General features: G+C 34.3%; 2 protein-coding genes across 3 annotated transcripts; both read right to left on the bottom strand.

Moving 5' to 3' along the window:
• Positions 1-15: 15 nt before the first annotated feature.
• Positions 16-7875, bottom strand: LOC125866051 (protein DETOXIFICATION 46, chloroplastic-like). Its single transcript, XM_049546340.1, has 14 exons — positions 7274-7875; positions 7041-7135; positions 6770-6878; positions 6587-6642; positions 4703-4758; positions 3171-3309; positions 2907-3044; positions 2759-2827; positions 2545-2655; positions 1748-1876; positions 1387-1464; positions 674-745; positions 461-523; positions 16-376 (listed from the first exon to the last, which is right to left on the bottom strand). Exons 1-14 carry the CDS (start codon positions 7728-7730, stop codon positions 275-277), a joined length of 1674 nt encoding a protein of 557 aa, XP_049402297.1. The 5' UTR covers positions 7731-7875; the 3' UTR covers positions 16-274.
• On the bottom strand, positions 7584-15542 carry LOC125866059 (protein DETOXIFICATION 46, chloroplastic-like). 2 transcript variants are annotated; one of them, XM_049546351.1, is made up of 14 exons: positions 15061-15542; positions 14514-14608; positions 11927-12035; positions 11731-11786; positions 11255-11310; positions 10786-10924; positions 10520-10657; positions 10372-10440; positions 10160-10270; positions 9759-9887; positions 9431-9508; positions 8932-9003; positions 8720-8782; positions 8458-8626 (listed from the first exon to the last, which is right to left on the bottom strand). In XM_049546351.1, the coding sequence occupies exons 1-14, from the start codon at positions 15488-15490 to the stop codon at positions 8525-8527; spliced, it is 1647 nt and encodes a 548-aa protein (XP_049402308.1). In that variant the 5' UTR covers positions 15491-15542; the 3' UTR covers positions 8458-8524. The 2 variants fall into 2 exon arrangements, with proteins under 2 accessions (XP_049402316.1, XP_049402308.1); XM_049546359.1 differs by lacking the exons at positions 8458-8626; positions 8720-8782 and adding an exon at positions 7584-7910.
• Between the last annotated feature and the right edge of the window lie 469 nt (positions 15543-16011).

Here is a 16011-nt window from a genome sequence, read left to right as displayed (position 1 = left end):
GACTTGGATGTACAAACCATAATAATGCTTTCAGGAATATTACAATACCAAAAAAGTACTATTACAATAGCGCTCCGAATATTAAATAAGTAAATAATAATTCGTTCTCAACTCATTTGAGTTATGACATGGTGGATCAAATAACTTGATATTGACAAGTAACAACAAAATTTGGATTTTGATGATTAATCACTGCAGCCCCTGCGGTTTATTGTATCATTAACGAAAAACTTCTTTTCTATGTGGACATTTTTGTCTCGGGCATATTAAACCCCTACGTAGCTTTCAACTTTTGAAACTCATCATGAACTGAGCCTTCCAAATAAAGTATGCCATCCGCCAAAGTGAGTCGCCGTAGAGCTACCAAAAATCGTGTCTGCAAAGAAAAAGAAAGTTAATATGGAAAACAACATGAGCCAGTTTTAGCAAACAAAGAGTAGAAAGGCTGAAATGAATTTACCCATTGGAATGCTACTAGAGCAAACCAGCACCCCGTCAAACCAAATCCTTTACTGCTGAAGAGCTGTTTGAGAGCAAAATAATAAGTGAGTAATATTCTTTTTATCAGAAAAAAGATTTAAGAAATATGGCTTCGTGAGCAAGGATAAAAAAAAGTTAGTTTGCAAACTGTATATCATGAGGGGACTCATTGGAAATAAATGGAATGACTTACCATGACGAGAAGAGAAGCTAAACCAAATATGGCGGTCATTGATATGCTGATAAATTTTAAGTCTCTTCCAGCCTAAAAAGTAATCAGATAATCAATGACTTGAGATATGGCTTCAAAAACCATAACTAGAATAATAAAGATTAAAAATATAGTATCATACAATAACGATAAAAATAAATGTAAAGAATCACAAGGCAAATGGTAATGGCTTCAACAATATACAAGATGGAAATATTCTTGGGTAGGTGCTGAACGTCTACAAGAAAAAGGAAAAGAAACGGAAGGTGGCTCTGCTGCTCTTTTTCCCAAGAAACTAAAACACATCTTACCATACTACACATCCTTATGGTAAAACTTCTCTACGGTTTTTTGGATTAATCAATTCGCTGATTGTCGGATTATGTTCTCGTAGGAATTAATGTACTTACTAGTACATATTGATTTTTTAAATGGTTAATAAATGAAACCCTCATGAAGAAAAAAGCTAATTGCTAGTGCAAATAAACACAACCTAGTTAGCCCCTCCTACGTATTTACCCCTTAATACGCTTGAAATGGTATAAAAAAAACTCCAAGGAAACAGAGCATAATCCTTGAATTTATGGCAGACATTAACAAAATAAACAGAACTTTCAGATAAAAAATACTCTATATAATCAACCAAAATATCTACAATGATCAAAATATAATTTAGAGTTAGTATGAAACCGTACCAACAAGGTTCCTTCAAGACTATGAACACATGGTGACACCCAGAGAGTTAGAAATAATTGCAGCAGTACTTTGTGCATCTGTGCCAACAGAAGGTGAGAACAATCAGCAGACCAGAAAAAAATTATTTTCACCGACATAAAATCTTTATTTGGCTCACACAGCTCCCCCTTTGCATTGTTTTTATTTTATGCAGTGTTTCTTTCTTTATCTTTTCTGCTTGCTCCAAGTAGCAAAATTATTCATAATGAAGAGGGTGTGGAGAGGATTAATATTCTCATGACCAAGAGATGTGTCATTGTGAACTTCATCTAAATTGAAAAGTCACAGGATATAAAAAGACAAATATTATACACAACTAACCTCTTGTATGACCAAAGGATCAGATGAAAACATTTGGGGGAAAAACCATGATATTGACACACCAGCAGATCCCAGTATTAAACCATTTGATGCTCCAATGATCAAAAGGGACTTCAGCAGCATCCGGGCCTGATTCACAGTGTTCATCTTTTAGAATGTCCAATCAAAAAATATGCATGGACACAACTCTAAAGTTGTCGATTGGGGAATGAATAGAAACAACAGTTTACATTGACATCACAGTCAAAGTTTCATGGATGTCAGGGCTTTCCTCAAGGAAGAGGTTTGTACAGATATATTAGTGTGTTTGGTATGAAGGAAATTGTTTTCCACGGAAAATGATTTCCTAGAAAATGTTTTCTAGGAAAACAAATGGATTTCTTACTTATTTTCTAGTGTTTGGTAAGTAAGCAAAAAAATATTATCCAAAGAGCATTTATATGTTGTCTGGCAAAACACTATGGAGGCGAGATGGGATGGGGAGTGGGGTTGGGATGGTCAAGGGATGGGGTTGGGGGATTGGGTGGATGGGGAGGAGACAATAACCATAGAATGCCACTTATACAATTTGCTTTCCCTACTTCCATTAGGGAAGTCATTTTCCTTATTTTTAAGGAACTTGTTTTCCTAGAGAAAATATTTTCCAAACATTTTGACCAACCAAACATAGAAAAAGAAATGTTTTCTTCCATACCAAACACGCCCATAATGGAAAATTTTATGCTTTTCAAGCTTGGAAGTGGTTGTAAGAAAATAAATACAGGATATTGTAAATTTTACATAGATAAATTTATGACCTTTGACAAGTTCCGATTCACTCCATACAACAATTCAGGCATAAATGACTGCGCTGTTTGAGAGAGAGGCTCACCCCATACTGCAAATATGCAGAATAGTTGTAGCATGACCTAATAAGGTAAGTAATACGTCAGTGTTAGCATTCATCTAACCGTTACATTAGAAAGATGCAAAAAGAAAATACATGTATAAGATTAGTCCACATAAACTAACCTGATGTGCAGCAGCAGTGTGTGTGCCCATTGATGTGGCATAGTAGACAAGTAGAGAGTAGAATGCCACCTGGAGTTCAAGATCTATCAGATACATAACATAGTAACTACATTCATACAGGCCGAAAATGCAGCTGAGTCAAACAAACCTTTGACATCATTGTTAAGAACACAGGTGCTGCAAGTGTGAAAATCTGTAGAACTTCATCAAATGATGGGACAGATAAGGCAAAACCATTATACCCTTTCTTGCTCAGGGCTGCAATCATCATATAAGCTGCAACAACCTAAAATATTGCTTGTAAGCATGGAATATTACCATGAAGAGTATGAAAATGGAGAGAGGGAGGGAGAGAGACAGAGAGTTGAAGAGCAGATCAAATTTAGAGGAAGGGAAGGCATATTTGGCGTACTTGGGACACCATTGTTGCCCATGCTGCTCCAGCTATACCATATCCAAAGAATCTGCATAAGGCTATGTCGCCAATGCCATTAATAGCCGTGGCAACTGCCAAAGCCTTTAAAGGTCCCCATGAATCTTTCATGCCTAAACTGTAGATCCATTAACAAGAACTATATTAATACAAAAAACACCAGCAGCAAATCATAAACAGCTGACCAATGCACTTGACACAAAAACCACCAGCAGAAAATCATAAACAGTTTTCAGATTTAAAGCTCAAAAGATTGACAAGTAATGCACATTTCAAACATATAAATACTGGACGAAAAACATTAAGAACTTTCAGTACTGACAGTTATCCATAAGTGTCGTTTCTTTCTTTAAGAAACTTCATCATCAAGATTTCATTAAAGTAAAAAAAATAGTATCAGGAATGATAGTCAATTGGAACAAATTTATATTAATCAAGGAAAAAATTATATTATTCAAGGAAATGTCAAGCAAAGACAAACATGCTCAAATGTCTCCCAACCAGTACTATTAAAACCAACACTGCATCAGTTGATGTGAAGCAAGGGGTTATCCCTTCACGGGTGCAGCCATGTGCTTCAGAGAAAAGTGTAACTCAAACAATGATACAAATGAGAAGTGCTTGGCACTTTGAATCTCAATTTTGAAGAGTTGGACTAATGTCAGAATCTTTGTATATTGGATGCTGAAACTAGTTTTACTATCAATTTACTATTATAGTATTAAATTCACATATACTTGGTATTTCTAATATCTCCTAAGTTGCGCGCTTCACTTCTCGCGTTGTGCTTCAAGCCTCATGGACCTTCCATCTAAATAGGGTAATTAGCTTATTGAACTTATAACAATTGTTTCATCTTCATTATCTAAAAAATCGTGCTTATCTTCATCATCTACTAAGAGTTCAGTATGTGTGTTAAAATTCACCAACATTTCTATTTTGTTTTGTTTTTGGCAATCCTTTTTTTACCACTCCCTAGGAGCTCCCACCTTTTATGCTTCCTTTTCTACTCCCTTGGTGACTCGAACACACAACCTTGTGATTGGAGGTGGAGGGTGCTTAACATCTGAGCAACCCCTCGTTCCGCTAATGGTGCTACTCTTCTCATATAAAGAAGAAAAGTGGACTAAACAGTTTGAATCTGATCACACATAGGGAGAGAACTTGCATCAATGAGAAAAGCACAACAGGAAGAGGAAGATGAAATATGGTGAGAAATAAATTTGGGGGCTTGGAATTCCCGTCAATTGATTCTGTGGCCGGAACAGCATGAAACAGGACATTGTGCAGACAAGAAAAAGAACATTGACAAATCGTAGGCATAGGAACTAAATGCATATGTTAGTGGTTCTTGTAAAAGAATCACTGCAACTATGAAGAAGAAACATAGTAGATTGCTACCTATACAACCCTATGTATCACTCAGTTAACAAAATTAAAGTACAAATTATTTAAAAGCACACTGATTACATAATGCTATACAAATTAGAGTATCAGTAGGTAGATGGTACCTTGCACTTTGGGCAACCCAACCAACAAGCATGGCAGGCCATGCCAATCCTCGAATCTAGCACGAAAAGATATTCTATTCAGATGAAGTGTGCTCAGGTAACTAAGCACAAGTGGATTTTACTTGATCATCCCAGAACAATATAACTTTCAGCCAAATATTATTATCACTGCTATAGCATATGAATTCTGGAGGACTGGGAACCTAAATAAGCCACAAAAATATAAAAGTGACCAAAATAAGCCACTACTTTAGGAAGTAACTAAAATAGGCTTAGTGGAAGAAAAAATTCCACTTTATCTAATATTCTAAACGTTTTCCGTTAGTCTCATAACGTATATATTTTAATATATAACGGAATTATTTTCTACACTTTATAAAATGGAACTATTTCTTACACTTTATAAAGTGAAACTTTTTCTTACACTTTATAAAGTGGAACTTTTTATTACACTTTTTATAAACTGGATAGACATTGACCGATAAAGGAGAACGTTGTTGACTAGTCTTAGGCTCCTTCCTAACATAGATTTCAAGTATTGTTAACTTGATTTGATCTATGTAGTCATCTGGAACCCTCAAAAAGTCGGTCAACGATTCGTCATTATAGATAATCCACTCTCCAAAATTTACTTGTCCTTGTGATAAAAATGAAGTAGGGTATTTTACGACTATAATCAAATTATAAACAGTACTGATTATACCCATTCTTTTATAAATTGATGAAAGAAATTTATGATATCGGACATTAATTGAATATTTAGCATTGTGTTTGGGAGGACAATTATAATAAACGGTATTTCCATCATGTATAATTTCGCCATCCTAATAAATCAAAACTCTAACTTTTGGTTTAGAAGACATTTTTTTTTTGAGATTGAAATGAACAAATATAGAAAGTATGTTGTAGGTGCTACCAGTTAATGTTTGAACGTCCTCCTTAAATAGAGATTGAAGGATTTTTCAGAATAAAAAAATAAAAATACATAGTGTAATAATTTTTTCCGTTTTTATGATATGTCAAATCAATATAATTGTATGACAAACACTGCAAAAGAGATAAAAACGTGAAAATATTCCTCTTTGTAAAGTGGAATTTTCTCTTCCACTTTGTAAAGTGTAAGATTTTCTTCCACTTTATAAAGTGTAAGAAAAAGTTCCACTTTATAAAGTGTAAGAAATAGTTCCATTTTATAAAGTGTAGAAAATAATTCCGTTATATATTAAAATATACACGTTATGAGACTAACGGAAAACGTTTAGAATATTAGATAAAGTGGAATTTTTTCTTCCACTAAGCCTATTTTAGTTACTTCCTAAAGTAGTGGCTTATTTTGGTCACTTTTATGTTTTTGTGGCTTATTTAGGTTCCCAGTCCAATTCTGGAAGTATAACAAATGACCTAATGTCTGTATCTGCAAGTTTGAACTAGGATGGATGAAACCCCACTTTGAAGATCAGCAATAAGAAGTTCAGATATTCAATTTGTTAACAACTTCCAAGCTCCTACGACTTTTTTCCTTGTCCCTTACCAGAAATAACTTGCTTGTTTCAGTTAGCAGGATATTCAAACATAAGTCATCTAAAAGCTATATGAAACAATGTAACATTCAAAACTAACATTATTTTAGAATCTTTGGACTCCAGATAAGTCAGGATGCCTCTTGAAAGATAAACACAATCTATGTTGCTCGGACTCTTCAAAAGTGCCAACGGGTGTGTGTCAGATTCGCCAAAAGTAGTGTATTTTTGGTGAATCCGAGATGGGTGTGGCATCAAAAGTGAAGAGTCTGCGCAACTAAGAACACAATACATAAATCCATTTTCTATTGAAATTCTCTTACTATCCAAGAGAATATGCACTAATAATTAATAGCATAATAACCTGGACATAAGTATTTGCTGCATTTACTATTTCCATATTGTTTGCCCCTGTGAAAGCTGAAAGTAAGACAAATTTAACATCAGTTGTTCATAAAAAATACTGACGGAAGAAGAGGGCATTTCAAATAGTATACATATTGAATGATTGATAAATCCACAATCAAAAAAAGAATGAGATGCTAACCAGTAATGCCCCAAGTACCAAACAATCTTGTAAAGATAAACATCAAAATACCACAGGCCAACCCAATGAAGAGCAATATAGATATCTGATGTTGCACTTCATCTTTATCCTGCACCATAATCCAAGATGCTCAGAATGCAAGAGTAAACAGAAAATAATGACAACTATATATTGATAAATGGGTTCACCATACTATGATAACTCCCAAGCTCCTAATATTTGGGGAAAGCAGATACGGTTAAATGATAACATGAATTTCAACAAAGCATACCTGTTTGGCCAATGCAGTAGCAACTAAATTTGAAGTGGCAATTGAAAGGAACATAAAAACATAACTTGTGTTATCACAAAATACTGTTCCTGGGCCTGCCAATTACAAAACTCGAGCTGAATCACTGAACATTTAAACAACATTATACTCAACCCATCCAACTTTATATGGAAAATGTATAAAAGTACGATTGTACCAAATATTTTGGACATCCAGAAATGGGAAGACTCTACCTAGAGCGGCAAGTTCAATAGAACTTCCTTGACCGATTACTGCAGTGTCAATGAGACTCATCAAAGGTCCACATAACCATAGACCAACTGCTGGCCCTGAAAACTTTACAATCTCCACCACTTGAGCCCAAATGCTCTCATTGCCAGAAAATTCTCCTTTAGCATTAGAATCTACCACTGGAATTTCTTCTCGAACTGTTACCGCTTCTACTTGTTCTTCATCACTGGTACATGAATTCAAATTCGAATGCAAGTTCTCTAGATTCACTGGAATCTCTTGGCTATGATTTACACAAGCAGGGATTATTCGCTTGCGGTGATTGCAGATTCGGGTCAATGATGTTACCCGACAAGTTCGACGGCGGGTGGAAGAAAAATCAACATGGAAATTCAAATTGAATTTAGGGATTTCTATCGGAACAATGTGAGATTTACAAGTTAGGGTTTCAAGATTCATTATTAGCGATGAAGATTTCGATGCTTGATTGAACAGATAGAAAAAACAGAGGGAAAATTATGGCCGTAACTAGAAAGTTTTCTGAGCCACTTGAAAATTGGCGCCTGCTTCGAATATACTTGTGCTTCAGCGTTTCCCTAACTGTCCTGAAGTCCCACAAATATCCAATTTTGTGTGGTGCTTTGAATATTTATAAATTTGACAAAGTCATGATTCATATATTTTTTATTGACGTTTATCTGACTTTTTTTTTGGTTTTTTGGTTTTCCACCCGGTGCAGAGTCCACATTGAAACTTCGACTAAATTCGAATTGCGCTCTGGCTCATTCGGGGGTGGCGCTCCCAACAAGATTTTCTCTATATCTAGGGCTCAAACCCAAAACGTCTGGTTAAGGGGCTCAAACCCGAGACATCTAGTTAAGGGTGAAGCACTCACACCAGTGCACCACAACTCAGGTGACATTTATCTGACTTGTCAAGTCCAACATTATGCATTTTTAACTAAAGTACATAATAAAAAAAATAGCTAAAATTTTAGTTATATCTGTCTGAATTTTTCATGTATGTGCACTTGAGTCATAACTCATTCAATCATAAAAAAAATATATATATATTAACAAACACTTCAAACGAACTTTATTCATTGCTTCTGAAATTTCGTTTTGTTACTGAGTGTCTGATTCTCAAGTTATAATACTCTTTCCTATTTTTCCTCCCCTTACCTTTTTACAAAAATAAATTAAAGTGCATCTAAAAATTGACGTAGCGACTATTGTCTCGAACATAATAATCCCCTATGAAACTTTCAACTTTTGAAACTCATCATGAACTGAGCCTTCCAAATAAAGCATGCCATCCACCATCGTGAGGCGCCGTAGAGCTACCAAAAATCGTGTCTGCAAAGAAAACGAAAGTTAAAATGGAAAACAACATGAGCCAGTTTTAGCAAACAAAGAGTAAAAAAAAAAAATTAAATGAAATGAAGTTACCCATTGAAAAGCTACTAGTGCAAACCAGCACCCTGACAAACCAAATCCTTTACTGCTGAAGAGCTGTTTGAGATCAAAATAATTAGTGAATAGTATTCTGTTTATTAGAAAAAGATTTAAGAAATCTAGCTTCCTGAGCAAGGGTTAAAAAAAAAGTTTGTTTGCAAACTAAATCATGAGGGGACTCATTGAAAATAAGTGAAATGACTTACCATGACAAGAAGAGAAGCCAAACCAAATATGGAGGTCATTGATATGCTCAAAAATTTTAAGTCTCTTCCAGCCTACAACGTAATCAGATCATCACACAATTGAGATAAAAGCTTCAAAATAACCATTTTTAGGATTAAAAGATATCTTATCATACAATAACAATTAAGTAAATTATAAATGTAAACAATCACAAGGCAAATGGTAAGGTTATTATAGTATTGATTTTGCAGATAGTTAATAAATGAAATCCCTCGTGAAGAAAAAAGTTAATTCCTTGTACAAATAAATTCAACCTAGTTAGCCCCTCCTACCCAGTAGTACTTACTCCTTAATAAACTTGAAATGCTATATATTTCTTCAATGAAACAGAGCATACTTCTTAAATTTATGGCAGGCATAGACAAAATAAACAAAACTTTCAGATAAAAATAATCGATACAGTCAACCAAACTATTTACCATGATCAAAACATAATTTGGAGCAAATATGAAACCGTACCAACAAGGTTCCTTCAAGACAAAGAACAGACGGCGCTACCGAGAGAGCTAGAAATAATGGCAGCAGTACATTATGCATCTGCATCAATAGAAGGTGAGAACAATTAGTAAATCAGAAAAAAACTGATACAATGATGATGCTTGCACAATATTAATCCTGTGTAACATGGAAAAATTAACACAGCTTTCTTTGTCTTGTTTTTATTTTTATTTTATGCAGTATTTTTTTTCTTTATCATTTGTGCAAAATTATTCATAAAGAAGAGGGCATGGAGAGGATTAATATATATACTCATGACCAAAAAAGAGAAATATAATACGCAACTAACCTCTTGTATGACCAAAGGATCAGTTGAAAATATTTTGGAGAAAAACAATGACATTAACACTCCAGCAGTTCCCATTATTAATCCATTTGATGCTCCAATAATCAAAAGCGATTTCAACAGCATCCGGGCCTGATTCACAGTGTTCATCTTTTAAAATGTCCTATTAAAGAATAAAGAAAAATGCATGGAACACAACTCTAAAGTTGTCAATTGGAGAATGAATAGAAACGACAGTTTATATGGACATCAGAGTAAAATATTTCATGGAAGTCGAGGCTTTCTTCAAAGAAGAGTCTTTTACAGATATAACGGAACATTTTATGATAGCTTTTCAAGCTTGGAAGTGGTGGTAAGAAAATAGATGCAGGATACTGTAAATTTAACATAAATAAATTTAAGACCTTCAACAAGTTCCGATTCACTCCATGTAACAATTCAGGCATAAATGACTGAGCTGTTTGAGAGAGCGGCTCAATGCATACTGTAAATATGCAGTACAGTTGTCGCGTGACCTAATAAGGTAAGTAATGTTAGTGTTAATATCCGTCTGACTATTACATTAGAACGATGCAAGAAGAAAATACATCTTAATTATTAGTCAACAAAAACTTACCTGATGTGCAGCAGCAGTGTGTGTGCCCATTGATGTAGCATAGTAGACAAGTAGAGAGTAGAATGCGACCTTGAATTCAATATCTATCAGATACATAACATAGTCACTACTTTCATATAAGCCGAAAATTAAGTTGAGTCAAACAAACCTTTGACATCATTGTTAGGAACACAGGTGCTGCAAGCATGAAAATCTGTAGAAGGTCATCCAATGATGGGACAGATAAGGCAAAACCATTATACCCATTTTTGCTCAGAGCTGCAATCATCATATAAGCTGCAACAACCTAAAATATTGCCTGTAAGCTAGGAATATTACCATAAAGAGTATGAAAATAGAGAGAGGCAGAGAGGGAGACAGGGTTGAAGAGCAGATCAAATTAATTTAGAGGAAGGAAAGGCGTTTGTGGCATACTTGGGACACCATCGTTGCCCATGCTGCTCCAGCAATACCATAATTAAAGAATCTGCATAAGACTATGTCGCCAATGCCATTAATAGCAGTAGCAACAGCCAAAGCCTTTAAAGGTCCCCATGAGTCTTTTATGCCTAAACTGTATATACCATTAACAAGACTATATTATACACTGAAACATACTGACCAATACACTTAACATAAAAATCACCAGCAGAAAATCATAAACAGCTTTCAGATTTAAAGCTCAATAATTTGACCAAGGAATGCATATTTCAAATTGTAGCCATAGGAACTAAGTGCATATGTTAGTGGTTCTTGTAAAAGTATCGCTGCAAATATGAAGAAGAAACATAATAGATTTCAACACAACCTTATAGATCACTCAGCCAACTAAATTCAAGTAAATTATCTAAAAGTGCACTGATTACATAATATACAAATTAAAGTATCAGAAGGTAGATGCTACCTTGCACTTTGGGCAACCCAACCAACAAGCATTGCAGGCCATGCCAATCCTCGAATCTATCACAAAAAAAGATATTCTATTCAGATGAAGTGTGCTCAGGTAACCAAGCACAAGTAGATTTGACTTGATTATATCCCAGAACGATAGAATTTTCAACCAAATATTGTTATCCCTGCTATAGCAAATTTGAACTAGGACGGATGAAACCCTACTTTGAAGATTGGCAATAAGAAATCCAGATAATCAAATATTGTATATCATTCATTCAATTTGCCAACAACTTTCCAATTCCTAAGTCATCGAACAGTGATATGAAACAGTACAACATTCAAACTTTACTTTATATGCTAAGTCTTTGGACTCTAGATAAGATGCCTCTCGAAAGATCACCAGAATAAATATATCCAATTTGCATTGGACCTCTCTTACTATCCAGCAGAACATGCACTAACAACTAACAGAAGTAGCATAATAACCTGGACATAAGTATTTGCTGCATTTGTTATTTCCGTATTGCGTGCCCCTGTGAAAGCTGAAAGGGATCGGAGACAAATTTATCATTAGTTGCTCATAAAAATTACACCATTACTGAAGGAAGAAAGGAACATTCTGAATAGTATACATATTGAATGATAGATACATTCACCACCAAAAAGAGAATGAGATGCATACCAGTAATGCCCCAAGTACCAAACAATCTTGTAAAGATTAACATCACAACACCACAGGCCAACCCAATGAAGAGCAGTATAGATATCTGGTGTTGCACTCCGTCCTTATCCTGCACCATAATCCAAGATGCTCATGAGGACTGTAATGAGAAGGACACAGACCCACTCACGACAATAAAGAGAAGCAGTGATTCCAATCCACTTCATGAGCTTTAGTGCATAAGTCATCGAATCCCTTAATTTGGGGCAGGAATCTCGACCACAAGTTGTATGGACGACTATAGGTATGAATCTTGAATTGAATTTGAAAAAGGAATATATGATGCATTAGAATGTTCCTGATAGTTTGTTCTTGCCTAGAAGATTGTTACTAACAGTTGAATTGCGAGCACTGAAGCTTGACATCAAATGCCTATATTGTTTTCACACTATAACAAAACAGTTGCCACTAATTTGCTTAATAAACTCGAATATTATGGGCATTTGACCATTGCCGGTAAAAAATATTCTCTCAATATACTCTGTTTCTTTTAGATTTAAGTCAATTTTCTCAATTAACTCGGTTAGTCCTGACCAATTAACAGTTTGAGTTTGAGTTTTCTCGCCTAGTCATCGGTTTTGAGATTTGTATTCTACGTTTTCTCTTTTGGAGAAGTTTTGTAGAAGAATTTCTTTACGGTAATTTTGGAGCAGAAGAAGGGCTCCGATAGGCTCGTCGCCCATGGGGAAGAAGCTCCAACTCTTCCGTGGGATACAATTTTCATCACACTTTTTTGAAGTTTTTCCTAAATTTCGATCGAGTTTTTAGGGTTTCTATGTGGACAATCTGGGGAATAAAACAATTAACCCTCGACTTGTGCGTAGGGTTTGTGCCAAAAAGTTGTTCTCTTGTCGTCACTATATCATTATATAAATGTACTTGTGCGTACAGTTTGTGCCAAAAAGAAGTTAGAATCTTGACTTACATCAACACTGCTACAGTTAGGGGTGTTCACGGTTTAATTTGGATCGGTTATTGGTTAAAATTAAAATCAAACCAATTTAATCGATTTTAAAATTATCAAAACCAAATCAAACCAAATATAATACACATTTATCGGTTTGGTTATTCGATTATTAACCATACATAAAAATAAAAGAAACAATTTATTCAAAACGTGAAAAGAGTGATAACAATCCATTCAAACAAAAAACTAGTTAGAATGACTAGCATTACAGAACTTTCGATCATTGAATTTACTGAATAAAACTTCAAAATTCACTATTTTGGCATAGAAGAAAGAGACAATGACATTTTCAGACCCACAAAGAATTTTCATAGATGCTCATATACATGAAACCAATAAGAAAAATGTTTCACCTTGGACATTTTTTCTTTCATAAGTAAATTATAAATAAATTTTGATGAAACATATATAAAATCTTTAAAATTGTTTATGAATATAATATATTATGTATGTATAATAATAAAATTTATGTATATAACTTGTTGGTTCGGTTCGGTTATTTCTTAGATTTTTTCAGAACAAAACCATATCCAAACCAAATACTATCGACTTTTAACAATCTAAAACCCAAAGTAAATCGGTTTAATTTGATTTTTCGATTTGAATAGATTTTTATCCAAACCATGAACACCCCTAGCTACAGTTGTCACATGCATTCATCATGCTTTTTTTTTCAGTTTGTTAGCAACACATCTCATATCTCACATATTCCAAGTCGATCCGGCCAGGAGATTTAACACAACAATCATAACAACAAAAATAATTAATTAGTAATTAACGGTAATAAATTAATTATTACTATTGAATATGTATTTTTAACAGTAATTAGTATTCTTTGTAAATATTTCTAAAACCTATAGTTAACTAATGTTCGTAAGATTAGAAACTGTTTTTGTTGTAATAAATCTACTATGATACCACACAATCTAACTTCCTACTTTAACGGATGGGTAGTTGAATATTGAAGATAATAACATGAGTTTGAGATAGATAAAGCATTTCCTGCTCTTAATGAACAAAAACAGGAACACTGCATGCATATATGTGTTAATTATTTGTTAATTATGTCTACAATTTTTCCTTAGTATATATTTTTCTATTAGTTTAGGAGACCTTTTATCCTTATAAATTTGGAACAGAAATGTATTGTCTTTCTAGGATTGGGAGATTATTTTCCTTATATGTTGGGTTTACTTGGGATCTATATATAGTTGAGAATTTTAAGGCATTGTACACTTCTTCTTTTCTTTTATAATGAAAAGCTCCCATGCTTCTGCTCCAAGGACTAGGTCTAGCCGAACCTCGTTAAACTTAGTGATATTTTTCTTCTCTATTTTTTTGTTTGTGATTGTGTGCTAGTTAAGCCACTATATTTCCACAACAATTGATACCTTGCACTTCATCTTTATCCTGCACCATAACCGAAGATGCTCATAATGCAATAGTAAACAGAAATACCAACGACTATATATTGATATACAGGTTCACCATACTATGATAACTTCCAAGCACCTAATATTTGGGGAAAGTAGATACAGTTAAAAGATAATACCAATATTAAGAATTTTCAACAAAGCATACCTGCTTGGCCAATGCAGTAGCTACTAAATTTGAAGTGGCAATCGAAAGGAACATAAAAACATAACTTGTGTTATCACAAAACACTGTTCCTGGACCTGCCAATTACAAAAGTCGAGCTAAATCACTGAACATTTAAACAACATTATACTCCGTTCGTCCCACTCAATATGGAAATTGTATAAAAGTATGATGAGTTAATACATAATTATCCCGTTCAACTATTGAGTCATTTTTGAGTAGTGACTTTCTAAGTGATTCAAATTGAGTGGTCATATAAGATATTAACTCAAAAGTGTGATCTCTCTGACAGCTTAAGTATTTAGATGAGATAATCACACAGTTTAACATGTATAAAGTAGGCAGAGGTCCTAAATCGAATCTTACCACCACCTAAATTTTTTTTAAAAAAAAGAATTTTCATATGTTTGGCCCATGAAAAAGAATGGGCTCGCACATGAGGGACATGTTTGAGAGTATCATTAACTAATACTTAAGCTTTTAGAATATTTTGGACATCCAGAAATGGCAAGATCAGTGAGATCTCTACCTAGAGCAGCAAGTTCAATAGAACTTCCTTGACCGACAACTGCAGTGTCAATGAGGCTCATCAAAGGTCCACATAACCACAAACCAACTGCTGGCCCTGAAAACTTTACAATCTCCACCATTTGATCCCAAATGCTTTCATTGCCAGAGAATTCTTCTTTACCATTAGAATTTACCACTGGGATTTCTTCTCCAAGTGTTACCGCTTTTACTTGTTGTTCATCGCTGATACATGAATCCGGATTCAAGTTCTCTAGTTTCACTGGAATCTTTTGCTTTAAACAAGCAGTAATTATTTGCTTGCGGTGTTTGCAGATTCGGTCCAATGGCGTTACCTGACAATTTTGGAGACGTGTGGAAGAGAAATTCAGATTCATTCTAGGGATTTGGTTCGGAATGTGAGATTTATAAATCAGGGTTTGAAGATTCATTGTTTGCGATGAAGAGTCGGTTGCTGTGCTTGATTGAAAAGAAAGAAAAAATTGAGCCTGCCTGCTTTTACTTTATATGGAGAAAGTCTCGTAATACAACCCATTTCTATTTTTATATTATATATATATATATATATATTTCTAAAAGAATGATTAAATTTTCTTTTTTCGTCTACTCTGTTTCAAAAAGAATGACTTATTTTCTTTTTTAACAACACTTTAACTTCAATTATCCACGTGATATGTTTAAGGCCACATGATTACAAGGTATTTTGGTACATTTGATAGACTTAACTTTATTTAGAACTACAAGATTAAAAAGTTTTTTTTCTTTTCTTACACTCCGTTTCAAATCAAACTACGTTATGTTTTTTAATCGGATGAAGTCCGCCATCGAATCAATAGCAATAAGTCCGGTTTGAAGAGGCTCATATACGGAACGGCGCGAAATAATACCGGGGGCGGCAGATTCAATTAATCGAAATTCAAAAGCTGAAATTTCACCAAATGGGCGCAACCTC

The sequence above is a fragment of the Solanum stenotomum genome, chromosome 1 (assembly GCF_019186545.1).
Source record: "Solanum stenotomum isolate F172 chromosome 1, ASM1918654v1, whole genome shotgun sequence".
Taxonomy (NCBI): domain Eukaryota; kingdom Viridiplantae; phylum Streptophyta; class Magnoliopsida; order Solanales; family Solanaceae; genus Solanum; species Solanum stenotomum.
The sequence above is the reverse complement of the archived record's forward strand: the minus strand, read 5'-3'. Positions and strand labels throughout refer to the sequence as shown.

Bases quoted from the DNA above. Each gene is read 5' to 3' on its own strand.
- LOC125866051 (XM_049546340.1), bottom strand. From the start codon at position 7,730: ATGAATCTTGAAACCCTAACTTGTAAATCTCACATTGTTCCGATAGAA. The intron at 6,643-6,769 runs GTTAGCATCTCA...TCTTACTTTCAG, and splicing joins TGGTACTTGGGGCATTACTG to CTTTCACAGGGGCAAACAAT. The intron at 3,310-4,702 runs GTACCATCTACC...ATGGATCTACAG, and splicing joins TGGGTTGCCCAAAGTGCAAG to TTTAGGCATGAAAGATTCAT.
- LOC125866059 (XM_049546351.1), bottom strand. From the start codon at position 15,490: ATGAATCTTCAAACCCTGATTTATAAATCTCACATTCCGAACCAAATC. The intron at 10,658-10,785 runs GTATGCCACAAA...GCAATATTTTAG, and splicing joins GGGCAACGATGGTGTCCCAA to GTTGTTGCAGCTTATATGAT. The intron at 8,783-8,931 runs GTAAGTCATTTC...GATCTCAAACAG, and splicing joins TGGCTTCTCTTCTTGTCATG to CTCTTCAGCAGTAAAGGATT.